Source organism: Cetorhinus maximus, chromosome 24, assembly GCF_964194155.1.
Source record: "Cetorhinus maximus chromosome 24, sCetMax3.hap1.1, whole genome shotgun sequence".
Taxonomy (NCBI): domain Eukaryota; kingdom Metazoa; phylum Chordata; class Chondrichthyes; order Lamniformes; family Cetorhinidae; genus Cetorhinus; species Cetorhinus maximus.
In genome coordinates, this window is record NC_135902.1 from 14,775,247 (window position 1) to 14,792,646 (window position 17,400).

The 17,400-nt window shown below is 41.2% G+C and overlaps 1 protein-coding gene and 1 long non-coding RNA gene across 3 annotated transcripts in view; both read right to left on the reverse strand.

Annotated features, from left to right (window-relative positions):
* LOC144699658 (uncharacterized) overlaps window positions 1-17,400 on the reverse strand; it is a 167,455-nt gene that overhangs the window by 75,074 nt on the left and 74,981 nt on the right. The window lies entirely within an intron of this gene.
* Window positions 1-17,400, reverse strand: part of LOC144699657 (uncharacterized) — a 96,778-nt gene that overhangs the window by 39,552 nt on the left and 39,826 nt on the right. Inside the window, exons 7-9 of one of the 2 annotated variants that reach the window (XM_078570774.1) lie at window positions 12,677-12,763; window positions 2,834-2,905; window positions 2,672-2,727 (exon numbers count right to left, since the gene is read on the reverse strand). In XM_078570774.1, the coding sequence (XP_078426900.1) occupies window positions 2,672-2,727; window positions 2,834-2,905; window positions 12,677-12,763 (215 nt within the window). The remainder of the gene's footprint in view (window positions 1-2,671; window positions 2,728-2,833; window positions 2,906-12,676; window positions 12,764-17,400) is intronic. The other variant, XM_078570776.1, reaches the window with a different exon arrangement.

The following is a 17,400-nucleotide window of genomic DNA, read 5'->3' on the forward strand; positions in this document are numbered from 1 at the left end:
TTAACAACGTTTCCACTGTGAATTTATCCTAATGTTAGATTTCTCCCCTCCTTTTTAAAGTGATGACTCTTGGTAAGATATAGTTCTATTGGCATCAGTTATTTTATGGTCCTCAACCAAGTAATCATTATGCACACGGCAGCCAAGCAAGCTTTTCTACCATGGGACATTATAGATTAGCATGATGCTGTCCACACTGGATGTCCACACAAACACACATTATGCAATTAAAGGGCAGGGGTGGTGTCAGAAGGTGGGACTGTGGGTCACTTAGTAGTGGCCACGGTAGGAGCCCTGGATGACTTTCCCCACCCTGTGTGTCAGGCAATGCCTTAGTTGGCAGGACGCTCACCTCTCAGTCAGAAGGTTGTGGGTTCGAGTCTCACTCCTAGGCCCGAGCATAAAATTTAGGCTGACACTCCAGTGCAGCACTGAGGGAGGGCTACACTGTCAGAAGTGCTATCTTTCAGGTGAGATTTTAAACTGAGGCCATGTCCACTCTCAGGTGGATGTAAAAGCTCCAATGGCATTATTTCAAAGAAGAACAGAGGAGCTCTCTCTGGTGTCCTGGTCAATATTTATCTCTCAGGCAACCTCACAGAAACAGATTATGTAGTCATTACTACATTGCTGTTTGTGGCAGCTTGCTGTGTGAAAATTAGCCACTACATTTCATACATTACAACAGTAACTTCAAAAGTACTTCATTGGCTGTAAAGTGCTTTGGGGCGTCTGGTGGTTGTGATTAGTGTGCTGCAGTTTGTGAATTGTTTTGTTTTCCTTTACTGGGGATTACTGAGCTGCCATGGGGGCCATTCTGTACAAACACCACAAATTCAGAATCTCGGTTCCACTGTTACAAAGATGTGCAGAAATAGAAGTCAGGTCCATGCACAGCGGAAAACGGGAAAGGTCAACAGAATCATCCTGCACCAGTCTCCCAAACCCTATGCAGCTGGTAAAGTAGTACAGACTAGGGTCTGAGAGCACAGGGAGAGCTAAAAGAGACAATAACTTAGGAGAGAAAAACAGGGCAATACAGAGTCTGTGCTAAATTAGCCAATCTCAGCCAGGGCAGTGGTTAGACCACCATAACAAAGCACTCCTGAGCACGGGGCGCGGGGGAGATAAAATGGTAAGCATTCCCATCGCCATCCAGTGACCCCTGCTAGAATACGGGTGTGGAACAGAGATAGCAGAGAGAGCAGGAAAGAACAAGGGAGAGAGCGAGAGTGATGGGGGGGGGCAGACAGCAAGATAAAAAGAGAAGTACACACAAGTGAAAAAGAAAGATACATATGGAGACAAGGGATCCAGTTCAGTTGGGATTTAAATTCAGAAACCATGTGGGAGAGGGCACCCACACAGTGACAGCATTGGCAGAATCAGTAGGAATGTCTTTTGGGGATGGGGCGGAGGGCTGTGCAGGAAGGTAGCAACCGATACCTTGTTTCATGGAGGTTATGTTTAAACCTTTTAATATCAGATGATCCTTGCAATCAAATATCCAGTCAACAATCACCATCTGTTTACATCCACCAAAGGTTACCATTTAAACGAGACACAGAAGGGCAACAGACACTCAACATACCATCCCCCAACACAAGTCAAAACTGCTATCATTCACAGTTTTCAGTGTTCTTTTTCCCCAATGCTCCCCACCCTTTCCAACCTCAGAGTTTATGAATGTAAATGCTCAGATATTCGGGATTAAATCAAAAGACAAATCCTTTCTGTAAATCCGGTCATCCTCATGCAATATTTAGCAACGCTACACGGTGTATACTGTCTGGTAGCCAATATGTACAGAGCTGTATTTTCAAGCAGTGGCAGCAGTCTTAGGGACGCGGTGTCTCACTTGCTCAGCCTCCAGGGTGAAGAAGGGTGACACATGAAAGCAATAACAGAAAAACCTGAATACATTTTTCTAACAGCACATTAGCAAACAGCTGGAAGCGTCAGAGGACAAGATGATTTATTATCTTCCAATACTCCATCTGGTGTGCACACAAATGAAGAAGATTAGTGCTTATGGGGAAGGGAATAAATTTTAGGTAACTGGTTTTGCAATAAACACTTGGATGAATATCAAATGCCCAAAATAAAATCATTTGTTGATCATTTAATACTGGTTTTTATGTATAATGGAGCATGAAATAGTTCACAAAAGCTAACAGCCATCAGGTTTGGACTATAAGACAAACTGCAGACCAGACGGTATGGTGGAGAGGGAATACCAGCTCACTAGTATTTTAGTTAATTTACTTAATTTGAACCCTCGCGTAAATATAATTCAAGGATGAAGCTGGGCAGGTTCTAAAAACATAAACAGAAACCGTACTGACAAAAGAGACAGAATCAATTCCCATTAGGTTAAAATAGGGGATTGAGGGCTACAGATATACTGAGGGAAATTTCTTCTGTGCAATAAGGGCAACAAGGCTATCAAGACATTGATTACAAACGCGGTTACAGCCTTGTCACACCTTGTGCACAGAGGAAACCTCCTTTCAGATTAACAGATCTAACCACAACGTTTAGATAGGGGAGGAGGAGAGTGGGGTAATTCATGATTGAAGCAGTCAAGCATGATCTGTGGAAGGAACCAGATGAACGGTCTTTTCTTATTCCGAGTTTTCTTAACAGTTTTATGGAATGACTCCAAACTCACCAAAGAGATCCGAGGCATTCGGCACTGCATAGGACATTCCTAGAGAGGTTGACAGACTGCGGTGGAGACAGAAAAGCAGCACAATTCAATGCAATAATAACAATACTGGCAAAATATATGCGATTAGTTTAATTACAGTTACTGATTTTTTCCATCACTCACAGTTAACATTTCCTGTAAAGACAACCCTTGGACCTCTGATATTTTGTTGTTGGATAAATCCAGTTCCTGTAACTGATAGGAAAAATAATATTGTATGTCATTATAAAATGTACCAATTAATTTAAATTCATGTTTATAGTTTCCCTAATGAAGGAGACCAGAAAGGTCTCACGTTTGATCCCCACAGTTTGCACCAAGCAAACCGATGATACCCAGTGTATAACATACATTTAACCTCAGTGCTTATGGACTGGAGTGGAGTTGGAAGGTTAGGGAAAAGAGAAAGATTCTTGTTGCTGACTGTTATGCAGAGAGAGAGAAAGACAGATCCCTGACTGGAAATATGGGTGTGAGGGTGTTGGCTGAGAACAGCGCTGGGTTGTGAATAACACCTTAGGCCCGGGGTGGGGAACCTTTTTCTTATCAAGGGCCACTCACACATAGATAAAACCAGTTGCAGGCCAAACACACATAAGAACCAAATTAATTAATTTTTTTTTTGAGAGAATATAGAAACATTCAACTCACCCGCTACTTTAATACGATGGCTGAGTTTGCTTTTTCTTAATGAGCCTTGTTAATGGAGGGGCATGAACACTGTGGGCTGTGACTGCCGCTGGTGGTGACCTTTAAATGGTGGAGTTTGGCTCACCACCACCTTCTCAAGGGCAATAAATGGTGGCCAAGCCAGTGACGCCCGCACCCCATGACTGAATAATAAAAGGATGGCACAGTCTAAACTTGCCTTCCTTGCTAAACTCAGTTAGGTTCTGAGGCTAGATTTCATTATGGGGTGGTCCTCCAATATGCCTTGGCGTCCTCTTTTTCTCATCCTCCAGGGAGTATATGGTCCTGAGGTCAATCCCCATGATGTTATAGGAGAGTGGCAGCAAACAGAAATGGACAGGGTCACTTTGAAAGAGCAGAACCAGATCTGCACTGAACGCAACTGAAATGGTAAAAAAAAAATGAGCCTGCTGTTAAACAGCAGGAACATCACAGGATACTCCCATCAGGCAATGTGTAGCCTTGAACTGGTTAAAAAAAAACTCGCACAATCGGATAAATGGCTCAGGGATTCATAAGGCACCACTGAGTTCTGGATTTCCAACTTAGAACCAAAAACACAGAGTGTTAATGGCAGAACAGGACAGAGGTGTTCTCTTTGTCATATTAAATAAGAATAAAATATTAACCACTCAGCAGAGGCTATGTTAACACAGAGAGAGGGGGAGGGAGTGAAGGTACAATCATTCTACTGTGGGGGAGATTTTGGCGAGGACAAGCTGAGAAGCTAATATTCAACCATCCCAAACAATACTTAATCGCTGCGAGAAAACTTCTAACCATCCATGGAGGTCACCTTATAAAAGATTCTTTTTCTCTGATATGAGTAGGTTTGCTTTAAGATTAACTGGCTTAACTACAGTAGTTACTTCCTTGAACTCCTGAAAGAAATTTGCTTCTCACAGATGTGATACTTTCTGAATTAACCGCTAGTGCACAGAGATATTCAGAAGTTTAATGCAGGCATTTTCCATAACACTGGGATAGCCCAGAGAGATGTAACGAGTGGAAGCACAACCTGATACAAGTGGAGATTTTAACACAGTGTTTCTGTTTAGATTCCAACAATTCTCTGAAAATATTCATGACTTTACCCGAAGTGTTGGAAAAAGGCATTTAAACTATTAGAAAATGGGACAGGAAAAATCTGTTAAAGGAAATATATGATACACAAAAATAAGCGGCTTTGAATGTGGTTCCGATCATTAATCCCTTTCTTTATGGTTCTGTTCCTGTCCTTTACAGTAGCTTCCTGAAGTCTGGGCAGGGGGCTCATTTACACTGTCATTTCGTTTCCCATGGTGTCAGCACGGACTGAAATATTAAACATTCTTATTTAAAACACTAATCAAAATATTTAAATAATCTTTTGTTAGTCCCTAATTATTTGTGTGCTGTTTGTTCTATGGCTATTTATTTAGGAATTGTTTTCTCTGATATAGTTTTTGAAATATCACCGCAGGCCAGATGAAAAACTGCAACGGGCCGCATCCGGCCCCTGGGCCGGGGGTTCCCCACCCCTGCCTTAGGCACACAAATAATGGTCGGAATCAAGTACTAGAGTCAAACCCCTGTGGAATCGTCCCCTGCCAAAGTGTCTACACCTTCAGGGAAGGAAGGAAGCTGAGAAAATCAGCATGTGAACCACTTTTAAAAAGCATTTTTTTGCTAATTCTTCTTTGAAGTGAGTCAAAAAGTGGGAGTACAGTCAAACTTAAAAAAAAATTATGTTTTAGTTTAAAATCTCTTAACCTGAAGGCAGTAACTTGTGCTAAAGTGTAGTTCTGCAAGTGCCAGCTGATCAACTAAGTGCTAATTCTTCACATGCGAGCTGAGACAATAAGCATCAGCAGACTGTTCAACCACAGCAGCATCACAGCCGAGTGGCTCATCCTTATCTGCTGCCCACTTGCAAACACTCCAATAGCAGTTAAGAACGTAACCCGATAATTTATTTCCTCCTTAACACAGGAATGCTGAGGGTAGCTATCAACCCTATAGCTACCCTAGTTGAAATCAGTTGGAAGTGATTTTAGGAGGCGAACAAATGAGCCGTGGTCTAATTTTTGTTCCACTTCACCTTCTACGGGGAAAATATCCAAACTAAGCTGAATTTAACCAACACCTAGGCATGAATAAATTCAAGAGGAAAATAATTGGAAAGAGGCATAACTTCCCTTTCATTATTAAAAGGCAATTCAGTTTTTCTCACGTGCCAGAAGTGTGAATGGAGATGAGGCCAGAAAAAAATATTTTGCTTGCTAAGGGCTTTGCTAAAGACTAATCTGTCTGAAAACTTGAGTGTTTGGCTTAGTAAACCACAAGTTTAGCTATTAATACACATCAGGCCTGTGAGTAAGTGATGAGAAAAATGACCAAAGTTTCTATGTAAGACGGCCGAAAGCAAATAATTTTTATCACCACTGCAAGACAACACAATCTTCTGCAGTCAGTGGGGGCCAGGTAACTGCTGAATGATGTTACACTCTGGGCTTTTTGACCTAATAGTCATATCAGAAAATCTATGAATGTGCTGCACTCCTTGTGATTAGATAGGGTACACCACAGGATGCGTAGCACAGGGCCAACAAACACCCAATTTAGCAGCAATACCACAAACCAAGCACTACGCTTTATTTCTAGAGGGGTAGAATTGAAAAGTAGGGGAGTTATGCTAAACCTGTATTGACCCTTGGTTAGACCAGACTTAGCGTATTGAGTGCAGTTCTGGTCACCATCTTATAAAAAGGATATACAGGCACTGGAGAGGGTCCAGAGAAGATTTAGAAGAATGATATCAAAGACGAGTGGGTATACATATCAGGAAAGGATGAACAGACTGGGTCTCTTTTCTTTTGAAAAAAAGAAAGCTAAGGGGCTGACCTAATAGTGGAATTAAAAATGCTGAAAGATTTTAATAGAGTAGATACGAGGGAAGGATTTTCCAGCCCCGCCGGCGGTGGGCATTGTTGCGGGCGGGACAGGAAAATTTGGAGAGCAACCAAAAGTCAATTGACTTGTGGCCACTCTCCAAATTTTCCCATGCATGATGATACCCGCCGCTAAAGGGACCAGAAAATGCCAGCCATGAAAAATGTTTCCACTTGTAGGAAAAAAGCATAACCAAACGATAGTCAAGAAGTCCAAAAGAAACTTATTTTCCAAAAAATGGTGAGAGTGTGGAACTCATTATCACAGAGGATGTTTGAAGCACATAGTATAGATGCATTTATGGGGAAGCTAGCCAAGAAAATGAGGGAGAAGGAAATAAATAGATTTAGACGAGGAAAGATGGGAGGAGGCTGGTGTGGAGCATAATTACCCACATAGACTTGTTGGGCTGATTGTCCCAATTCTGTGCCCTTTATCCTATGTGGATGGCAACTTAAGTAGGATTTCCACCGCCATTACCAATCAAGAAGGTGGAATACATCAAAAGCTAGGCCCACTCTGCAGTCTAAAAATTACTGCTCTAGTTTATTTATTCATTCAGTCACGGGGTGTGGGCATTGCTGGCCAGGCCAGGCCAGCATTTATGACCCATCCATAATTGCCCTTGAGAAGGTGGTGGTGAGCCGCCTTCTTGAACTGCTGCAGTCCACGTGGTGTACGGTACACCCATGGTGCTGTTAGAAAGGGAGTTCCAGGATTTTGACCCAGTGACAGTGAAGGAATGGCGATATAGTTCCAAGTCAGGATGGTGTGTGACTTGGAGGGGAACTTGCAGGTGGCAGTGTTCCCATGCATCTGCTGCCCTCGTCCCTCGGGGTGGTAGAACGTTTGGAAGATGCTGTCGAAGGAGGTTCGGTGAGTTACTGCAGTGCATCAGTAGATGATGCACACTGCTGCCTCTGCATTGGTGGTGGAGGGAGTGAATGTTGAAGGTGGTGGATGCAGTGCCAGTCAAGAAGGCTGATTTGTCCTGGATAGCATCAAGCTTCTTGAGTGTTGTTTTAGCTGCACTCATCCAGGCAAGTGGAGAGTATTTCATTACACTCCTGACTTGTGCCTTGTAGATGGTGGACAGGCTTTGGGGAGTCAGGGGGTGAGTTACTCACTGCAGAATTCCCAGTTTCCGACCTGCTTTTGCAGCCACAATGTTTGTATGGCTGGTCCATTCGGTTTCTGATTTGTAAATGTTCTGATTATTTGTAAATGGACAACTTACAGGGACAAAATAACTATCTATTAAGGAATTCCTTCATTCTGATACATTTATAAATCAAGAGGATTGCTGGATTCTGGAGGCACTCTGTTTTAAAGAAACTGTCCTCTTTGACGGTGAGGCCACCCACCAGCCTTGATTAAATCAAATGTTAAAAGAAAACATCAATGGCAGCCCATCACCATCCCTCCCAGCCCCCCGAATCGACCTCTCTCTCCCAATCACTTACTTACTTACAAGCACTTACTGCCAAAGACACAGCACCCCAGTGGTGGAAGTAACTTGCCAGGGAGCTTCCTGGGGACACCCAGCAGGTGTCTGTTGCTTGTTAATGTCATTTAAATGAGGCCTATCAAGTGCACCTTGGGCCCATCCATTCAAACACAGGGATTGTTCCCTGTGTCTACTTTGACATCATGTTTCCTCATATGCACCATGCTAAAATCTTACCTTAACTCAATGGCTGAGCTGGTTGTGCAACTACTTGCACATGTAAGTAACTGTGGTGTATTAGCCAGAGCCTACAAGAGTCCTGTATTATAGTTGCTGGGAACCAATACTTTTTGATCTATTGCTCACTTCTACTTGTGCTGTCATGAGTGCAATAGCTCTCGGCTGTTCCCATGTTACTCTATATGTAGCATTTAGAGAAATTTCCTGAGGAAGTCTGAAGATCTCTTAGTGCGCAATATTCTGAGACTCCCTCAAAGGTTTGCCTAATGAGTGCACACAAAGTTTGCCTCACAGAATATATATTGGCCTTTGTCTGTTTCTTGAATCCTGGACCTCAAAGCATTTAATGAAGCCGAGGATGCATCTAATGTATTTATGACATGCATTAATGAGATTGATCACTGGTGTTGCTTCTCGCCTAATAGCAATCTGTAATGCAGCCAACTGTTCTTCCATATCTTGCAAAGTCATGGGTGTGCAGTCAAGTGCGTGCTCAACATGTTCCAGGTGCTACAACAGCTTTCTTTGAAAAGCATGCCCACTAATTAGTTTTCCCAGATGTATCTCAAGAGGCAAATAGCAGTTGTGATCTCCAGCCATGATGTATTAGCCACTCAACTTGCACTTGCAATATGTATCTCCTTTAAAACTGCTTTATCCACATCATTAATCTCCATGAGCTATTTATCTATGTGTCCCTACTTGGCCTCGATGCGTTGTTGTGTAGTGAATTATGTTATTCAGTGTCCTGCTGCAGAGCACTAGTTTGCCATATTGTTAGAGAATAGATGGCACCTTATTTGTATCTAAGCATGCTAATCAATTTGGCTATTTTTCTAGAACACGACATGTGAAACATTTGTGCATAGAATGCAGGGACATAGATGTAATTTAATAAGTACACGTAATATATAGTGTATTTAAAGTATAGTATATACATTTAATATTGTACATATTAGGTCATCTGTCAGTATGCCAAACTTCATCAACACCTACAACCTCAAGAGTCTCTCTTTCAGTAAACTGTACTAATTCACTTTTTCTCTTTTTACAGGGAGATGGTGGTGTAACGGTCATATCACTGGGCTGGTAATTCAGGTACCCAGGCTATTACCTTGGGGACACAGTTTCAAATCCCACCATGGCAACTGGTGGAATTTGAATTTAATTAATTAATTCAATTGATTAATAAAAAAAATGGAATTGAAAACTAAGCTACTATCAATAATGATGTCGTGAAACTATAATTGGTTGTCGTAAAAACCCATTTGGTTCACTAATACCCTTTAGGGAAGAAAATCTGCCATCCTTACCTGGTCTGGTCTGGCCTACATGTGACTTCAGACCCACAGCAATGTGGTTGACTCTTAAATGCCTTCTGAAATGGTTGGGCTACAAATGCTGGTCTTGCCAGTGACACTCACATCCCATGATAGAATATAAAAAAATTATGGCCTGATTACACTTTTTCTCTATTTGATTGATTTTTCCTTACACCTTCATGTTGAGTTTCTTGCTATGTTGGTCAAGGCTAGTTTGGCTTGTTAACAGAGCAACCAGAGCAAAACAGGAACCAGGCTAATTTGACATATGACCAAATAATCATTAACTTATATGTGTGACTATTTATTAAGTGAGAAGATGAAATTTACACAGAAACAAAAAAATTCAACCATTATGTTTGGAGTGGCTACTTGTTCAGTAGCACATTTAAGTACTCAAATCTCTCAATATTTAATTCACAAATTATAGTGTCTACCGAACTGTGAAGACCAATTAAGATTTTTTTTTAAATTACTCATTTATTCAACAGCACGTTTATGTATTTCAAGTATATACCACTTACTATTTTTCATTCACATTGCTTACAGTCATAACTGTACCTTTAATAGCCAAATAGGTCCCTCATAATCCTTTGCATAACACAGAAATTCCTTGCACTACCCTGGTTCTCTTCAGACAGTCATGAAACTTCTCACAGGTCTCCTTCAGGGTCCAAAAAGTGATGGACTCTGAGTTCAAAGGTTTGCCAAGCTCTTTGGCTCCAAATCATATTGATGAACCGGGCTGGACAAAAATTACAGACTGCTGATCAAGGTAACAAATCAATAAGGACACAGAGGTCCTTGCCTGGGATACTGTTGGGTTTTGTACATATAGAGACATAGAAAATAGAAGTAGGAGTAGATTATTTGGCTCTTTGAGCCTGCTCCACCATTCAATATGATCATGGCTGATCCTCTATCTCAACGCCGTACTCCCGCACTCTCCCCGTCCCCTTGACACCTTTAGAGTCCATAAATCTATCTATTTCCTTCTTAAATATATTCAGTGACTTGGCCTCCGCAGCCTTCTGTGGTAGAAAATTCCACAGGTTCACCACCCTCTGAGTGAAGACGTTTCTCCTCATTTCAGTCCTAAATGGTCTACCCCGTATCCTGAGATTGTGACCCCATGTTCTAGACACCCCAGCCAAAAGAAATATCATCCCTGCATCCAGTCTGTCCATTCCTGTCAGAATTTTATATGTTTCAATGAGATCCCCTCCCATTCTTCTAAACGCCAGTGAATACAGGCTTAGTCGGCCCAATCTCTCCTTTTACGCCAATCCCGCCATCCCAGGAATCAGTCTGGTGAACCTTTGCTGCACTCCCTCTATGGCAAGTATATCCTTTCTTAGGTAAGGAGGCTAAAACTGCACACAATACTCCAGGTGTGGTCCCACCAAGGCCCCGTACAGCTGCAGTAAGACATCCTTGCCCCTGTACTCATGTTCTCTTGCAATGAAGACCAACATACCATTTGCCTTCTTAACTGGTTCCTGCACCTGCATGCTTGCTTTCAGTGATTGATGTGCAAGGACACCCAGGCCCCTTTGTACATCAACATTTCCCAGTCCATCACCATTTAAGTAATACTCTGCCATTCTGCTTTTCCTACCGAAGTAGATATCTTCACACTTATCCACGTTATATTGCATCTGCCATATATTTACACAAACATTCAACATATCTAAATTGCCTTGAAGCCCCTTAACACCCTCCTTATCGCTCACATTCCCACCAAATTTCGTGTCATCAGCAAACGTGGAAATATCACATTTGGTTCCCTAATCCAAATCATTGATATATATTGTGAATAGTTGGGGCCCCAGCACAGATCCCTCCAGTACACCAAAAGTCACCGCCTGCTACTCCAAAAAAGACCCATTCATTCCTACTCTCTGTTTCTGTCTGCTAATCTATTCTCAATCCATGCCAATATATTATCCCCAATCCCATGTGCTTTAATTTTACACATTAACCTCTTATGTGGGACTTTATCAAAAGCTTTCTGAAAATCAAATTACACCACATCCGCTGGTCCTCACTTATCTATTCTATTAGTTACATCCTCAAAAAACTCCAGTTGGTTTGTCAAACATGATTTCCCTTTCATAGATGGATGCTGACTTTGTCTAATCCCGTTGATATTTACTAAGTGCCCTGTTATCACATACTTTATAACAGACTGTAGCATTTTCCCTACCACTGAGGTTAGGCTAACCGGTCTTTGCTGTTTTCTCCCTCTTTCCTTTGTTAAACAGTGGGGTTACATTTGCCACCCTCCAATCTGCCAGGACTGTTCCAGAATCTACAGAATTTAGGAAGATGACAACCAACACATCCACTATTTCCATGGCCACTTCCTGAGATGTGGATTATCGGGCCCTGGGATTTACTGGTTTTCAGTCCCATTAATTTCTCCAGCACTATTGTTTTAGTTATACTAATTTCCTTCAATTCCTCCTTCTCATTAGATCCTAGTATTTCTGGGAAGCTATTTGTGTCTTCCTCCATGAAGACAGAACTAAAGTAGTTGTTTAATTGCTCTGCCATTTTCTTGTTCTCTATTATAAACTCTCCCATTTCAGGCTCTAAGGGACCCACATTTGAATTCACTAATCTTTTTTCTTTTTACATACTTATAGTCTGCTTTTATGTTCCTTGCAAGTTTACTCTCATACTCTATTTTTCCTCTCTTATTCAATCTCTTAGTCCTCCTTTGCTGAATTCTAAACTGCTTCCAATTCTCAGACTTGTTACTTTTTCTAGCAACTTTAAATTACTCTTTTTTTGGATCTAATACAATCCTGAGTTTCTTTTGATAGCCATGATTGGGCCACTTTTCCTGTTGTGTTTTTGCGCCAGAAAGGATTGTATAAAACAATTGCAATGCATACATTCGTTCCTTATCACAGATGAATTCACAGAATCTTCATAATTTAAGTAGCAATAAAACCACTTCTACAACCCTAGAAAATCCATTATTGGAGGAGAGTGCTCACAAACCAGTTCACCAATGAGGATTAAAAAAAATTCACAGGCAACGAGATAGATGCTGTCCTCAAAATTCTCAGTCCAATTCTACAAATCCGCAGGAAATGAAGAAAACATCAATGCTATTTGTGTCAAACAAAAATGAAAATTGCTGGAAAAACTCAGCAGGTCTGACAGCATCTGTGGAGAGGAAGACAGAGTTAATGTTTCGAGTCCATATGACTCTTCATCAGAACTAAAGAGAAATAGAAATGTGGTGAAATAATGCTATTTGTGTAACTGCTAAAGATGCAGCAAATATTCAGCAAAGTTTTTTGTATTTGTGCATCTGATACTGACCTTACTACATTTGCTGAGATCAATAACCCCATACAACTTGTTATGGGATGCAAGCAGCTCCTCGAGGCAGGGCAACACATTCACGGCCTGAATAAAAACATAATGCAGTTACTACACCTCAGTGAATCTCTGCATCTACAGCATGGCTGTTTATGTTAATTAAGTTACAGACTAACTCTTGTTCACGTCCTGGCTTGATCCAAATCAAACCAGAAATTTCTAACAGTCCAAGAAATGGTTCTCATCCTCACATGCAAATAGTTCCATTAACTTTAAATCCTTTCCTATTACACCTTCCCACCTACGATTATTCCCTTTAGGTTTATCTGAAGAAAGTTAACAAGGTGATAATGTCAATACGAAACAACAAAATATTCTTCCATTTCAGGGACCTCAGCAAGGTAGACAGCAATGAATCTGCAGGTGTGGATTAGGGCCAGAGAGCTCTGTGGGTGTGATCGGCAGGCAAGTGAAAAAAGGTACTGAAAAAGGTGAAGATGTGGACTAGGATTTCAATTGGCGAGGGGGTAGAAAAAACAAACATAGATAACGGGGTAAAGTAGGGTTTTTCTGGAGGTCGACTAGTGCAATCTAGTAAAAACATTAAATCTTGGTGACTGATCAGGTGTGGGGTTGAAAGCTTAGCTCAAGATCAAGTAGGATGCAAAATCTGCACACCACTGGACTTAGCCCCAGATGTTAATGGAGGAGTCCAGGCCAGAGCCATGCAGTTGCTGCTGGTGGACAAAAATACTATGGCTTCAGCTTTACCAGAATTGTATGAAGGATTGGAGAATTCATCCAGTATAGGCAATTGGAAAATGTAGTAACAGCCATGGAGTCAATGATAGTCAATGTAGTGAGGCAGAATGAGGTTCATCAGTGTACTTATGAAAACTAACTCTGTGCCTTCAGAAGATGTTGCCAACAGGTTGAATGTAAATAACAAATAGAAGATGATCAAGAGTTTCCCTGGGACATGCTGGGTGTAATTGTACAAACGCCAAGCGAGGAAACATTTCTGTAGCTGTAATGACAGGACTGGGGCAGATAGGAGTGCACTCACGAGAGAGCAGTACCTTGTAAGTTGACCACGTAGAGAGTGGTGCCTAAGTGGTCAATAGTATCAAAGGATATTAGGGTCAAGGAGAGACATTGAGTTTCAGTTATGCAGAATACCATCGATGACATGACCAGGCTTGGTTTGGTGACATGGGAAGAGCAGAAACCAAATTGGAAGAACTCAAATAGGGAGTAATGAGAAAGGTAAATTCTCACTATATATGCTTCTTATGCTACCTTTCCCTTCTATCCATATGTATTTCTCTCTTGTTTCTGTTGTATAATGGAGAATGTTAGACTAGGTCCCATAAAGGGTGAACTGTAATAGCCTGTGACGTCACAGGAGTAAGTGACACATACTCATGTGATCTGAGAGTTTAGGAGAAAACAGCATGGAAAGAAGCTAGTGTAAAGGATTGTTCTCATAACTGTAAATATGGTACAATAAAGTTAAAGTAATTGCAGCTAACAGTCTTCGAGAGTTATTGTGACTACTCCAACCCAACAAAGTAATATGGCAGCAAGCAGTAAAAGGATAGCAATAGAAAAATCTCTACCGCTGCCAGCGCGCTTTGTGACAGTCACAGGCCTAAATCAGGCTGAAGTGTGGCCAAAGTGGTACAGGAGATTCACTTGATTTCACACCGCATCAGCGAAGCCAGACTGTGAGCAGGTCAGTACACTTTTGTACACAACTGGCAACTATATGGACGACTAGGACATCCTAGTTACCCTGGGGATCGATGAGGGTAAAGCCACATATGCTGTGGCTATTGATGCACTGGAGACATACTTCAATCTCCACAAGAAAACCATTTTGGAACACACAAAGTTCAATAAACATACCCAGAGGCACAGCAAAAGCATCAATGCATTCATTAATGATTTTTACCGATTAGCAGAAGACTGAGAGTGTGGTCATCTGAAAGAGATGCTAATTCACAATAGAATAGTTGTTGGAGTAGTGGATGATGCATTATCAGATCATTTGCAATCCCGAGATGACTTGACACTGGCAAAGGCGAATCAATTAAGTAGACAAGCCTAGATAAGGAGGCAAAACTAATCAGTAGTCAGAGGAAAGAGAGAGAGACAACCCAAATCTCAAAATAACAGATACAGCTGAATTTATCAGACATAATAAAATTGAAAATAGTGAGGAGGAGAGACGTACAGTATGAAAAGCAATTCATGGCAACAGTCCAGACCAGCTGTTGCAGCAGAGAAAGGCACGGGTGCGAGAATTGCCCCACTAAAGGCATGTAATGCCATTGGTGCAAAAAGATGGGGCATTTTCAGGCAGTATGTTGCAGTAGAAAAAACAGGAAGAACGCTCAGAATAAAAAAAAATTTTAAAAGGAAACAGAGTCCGTGAGGTTGGAGATTTACAAGACATTGAGATACTCTTCTTAGGGGAGATTGAAGAAGTGGAAACTATTGGAATGCCAAGAATCTGGTAGGAGGCCATGGGACACACTTTAAACCAGATACTGGAGCAGCAGTTTCAGTTCTTAAACTTTCTTGTTTAACCATGGTTCAGTGCCTCAGAGTTCTTCAACCATCCTATAAAAAGCCAAATGGACCAGGAGGAACAGAACAGAAAGTTTTGGGAGAATCAACAGCTTTTTTACAGCAGAGAGAGAAAGCAATGAAGTACTGTACATAATTCAAGATCAGAGTTGTTCACTTTTAAGCAGAAGGGCATTTATGGAATTGAATCTAATCGGCAGAATAGAAGAAATAAAGAATGGTGAAGGTCAATCAGGAGACTTCAGAGCAGAACTCCCAAATATGTTTACAGGATGGGAAAGCTGAGAACAGCATATCATATAACACTAAGCCCAGAATGGAAAACAATATGCTTATATACACCCAGAAAGGTTCCACACCCATTACTTCCAAAGATGAAATAAAAAGAGATCGACTCAGTGGTAAGACAAGTAGTCATTTCACCCATAGAAGAGCCAACAGGTTCCATATGAATATGTGTTGATCTCATACAGCTCAATAAAGCTGTGAAAAGGGAAGCCCATCCAATGGTATCAGTAGATGAGAGTTTAGCAAAATTAGGGAAGACCAGATTCTGGCAAATACCACTAGAATAGAAGTCCAAGCTTCTCATGACATTCATAACACCATTTGGAAGATTTTGTTTTAACACATTACCCTTTGGGATAACAGCAGCACCAGAGATCTTTCAAAGAACAATGGCAAATCTTTTAGATGGCTTTCACGGAGTTGTTTGCCACATGGATGACGTGTTGATACATAGCTCCGCTCAAGCTGAGCATGACATGAGAGTGAGACCAATGCTGAGAAAACTACAAGAGGCAGGATTGACACTCAACAGTAAGCGTGAGTTTTCACAGACAGCAATCAAGTTTCTTGGTCACATAGTGAGTGTATGAGGAATTAAGGTTGATCGACTGAAGACCAAAGTCAGAAAATAATTTCCGGCTCCAAGGAACAAAGGTTCACGGGAATGGTGAATCAAGTGGCAAAATTTCTAAAATACTTAACAGAGCTTAACAAGTCACTATGCCAGTTGTTACACCAAAATAATGAATGGTGTTGGGAAGAAGCACATCAGAATTCCTTCAAAAATATCAAGGATAGGTTGACGTCACCAAAGATTTTAGCACATTACGATTTGGGGTTACCTACAATTATTGTAGTGGATACATCCTCTACAGGATTGGGCAAGTACATTTTCGGGTACAAATAGATGGAAAATGCAGACCAATCTATTACACATCACGATCATTAACAGATACAGAGAACAGATATACAGTAATCGAAAAGGAAGCATTAGGAATCACATGGGCATGCAAGAAATTTGCTGAACTGTGCCTTAGGTCTTCACATTATGATAGAAAAAGACCATAAACCTTTAGTCACACTACTGAATTCGAAAGAGCTTGCAGCGATGCCATCAAGAGTTCAAAGATTTAAATTAAGATTGATGAGGTTTGACACTCATACAGTATATGCTCAAGAGAAACAACAGGGCACAGCAGATGCATTATCACACGTTGAAACAGAATCCAGAAAAATGCGATATTGTGGAAGAAGCCAAGGAGTTTGCTATAATGACAGACCACACATTACCAGCAACTGCACAAAGAATGAGTGAAATCAAAGAGGCTGAAAAATCAAATGAGGATTGTACGAAGATCAAAGAATTTTGCATTGCAGGATGGCCAGCATATATACCACATAGTCCTATCTTGAGCCCGTATTTCAAGCAGAGAGCACATCTGACATTGAACAATAATTTATTGGTATACGTTGATAGAACAGTAATCCCAAAAGCATTGAGATGTGAAATCTCACAACGCCACATCAAGCTCATTTAGGTATTATCAAGTGCAGAGCCAGAGCACGGTATTCAGTTTGGTGGTCAGGTCTCTTGAAGTCATTGGAAGAAATGATATCCAGATGTATCACATATACAATTCACAGTCAGGAATCAAAAGAACCATCTGCTAATTTGAATTCTGTTCAACAGCGTCCAGAGGACGAACAGCAGAATGCAAATGCCATATTCCCTATGAACAAAAGGAGAACGAGGTACGGTAGACTAGTGAAGGCACCACAACGCTCATCAGCGTAAGGTGGGAATCTCAAAATAATGGAGGAAGGAGAGAAAAGAGAGAAGAGAA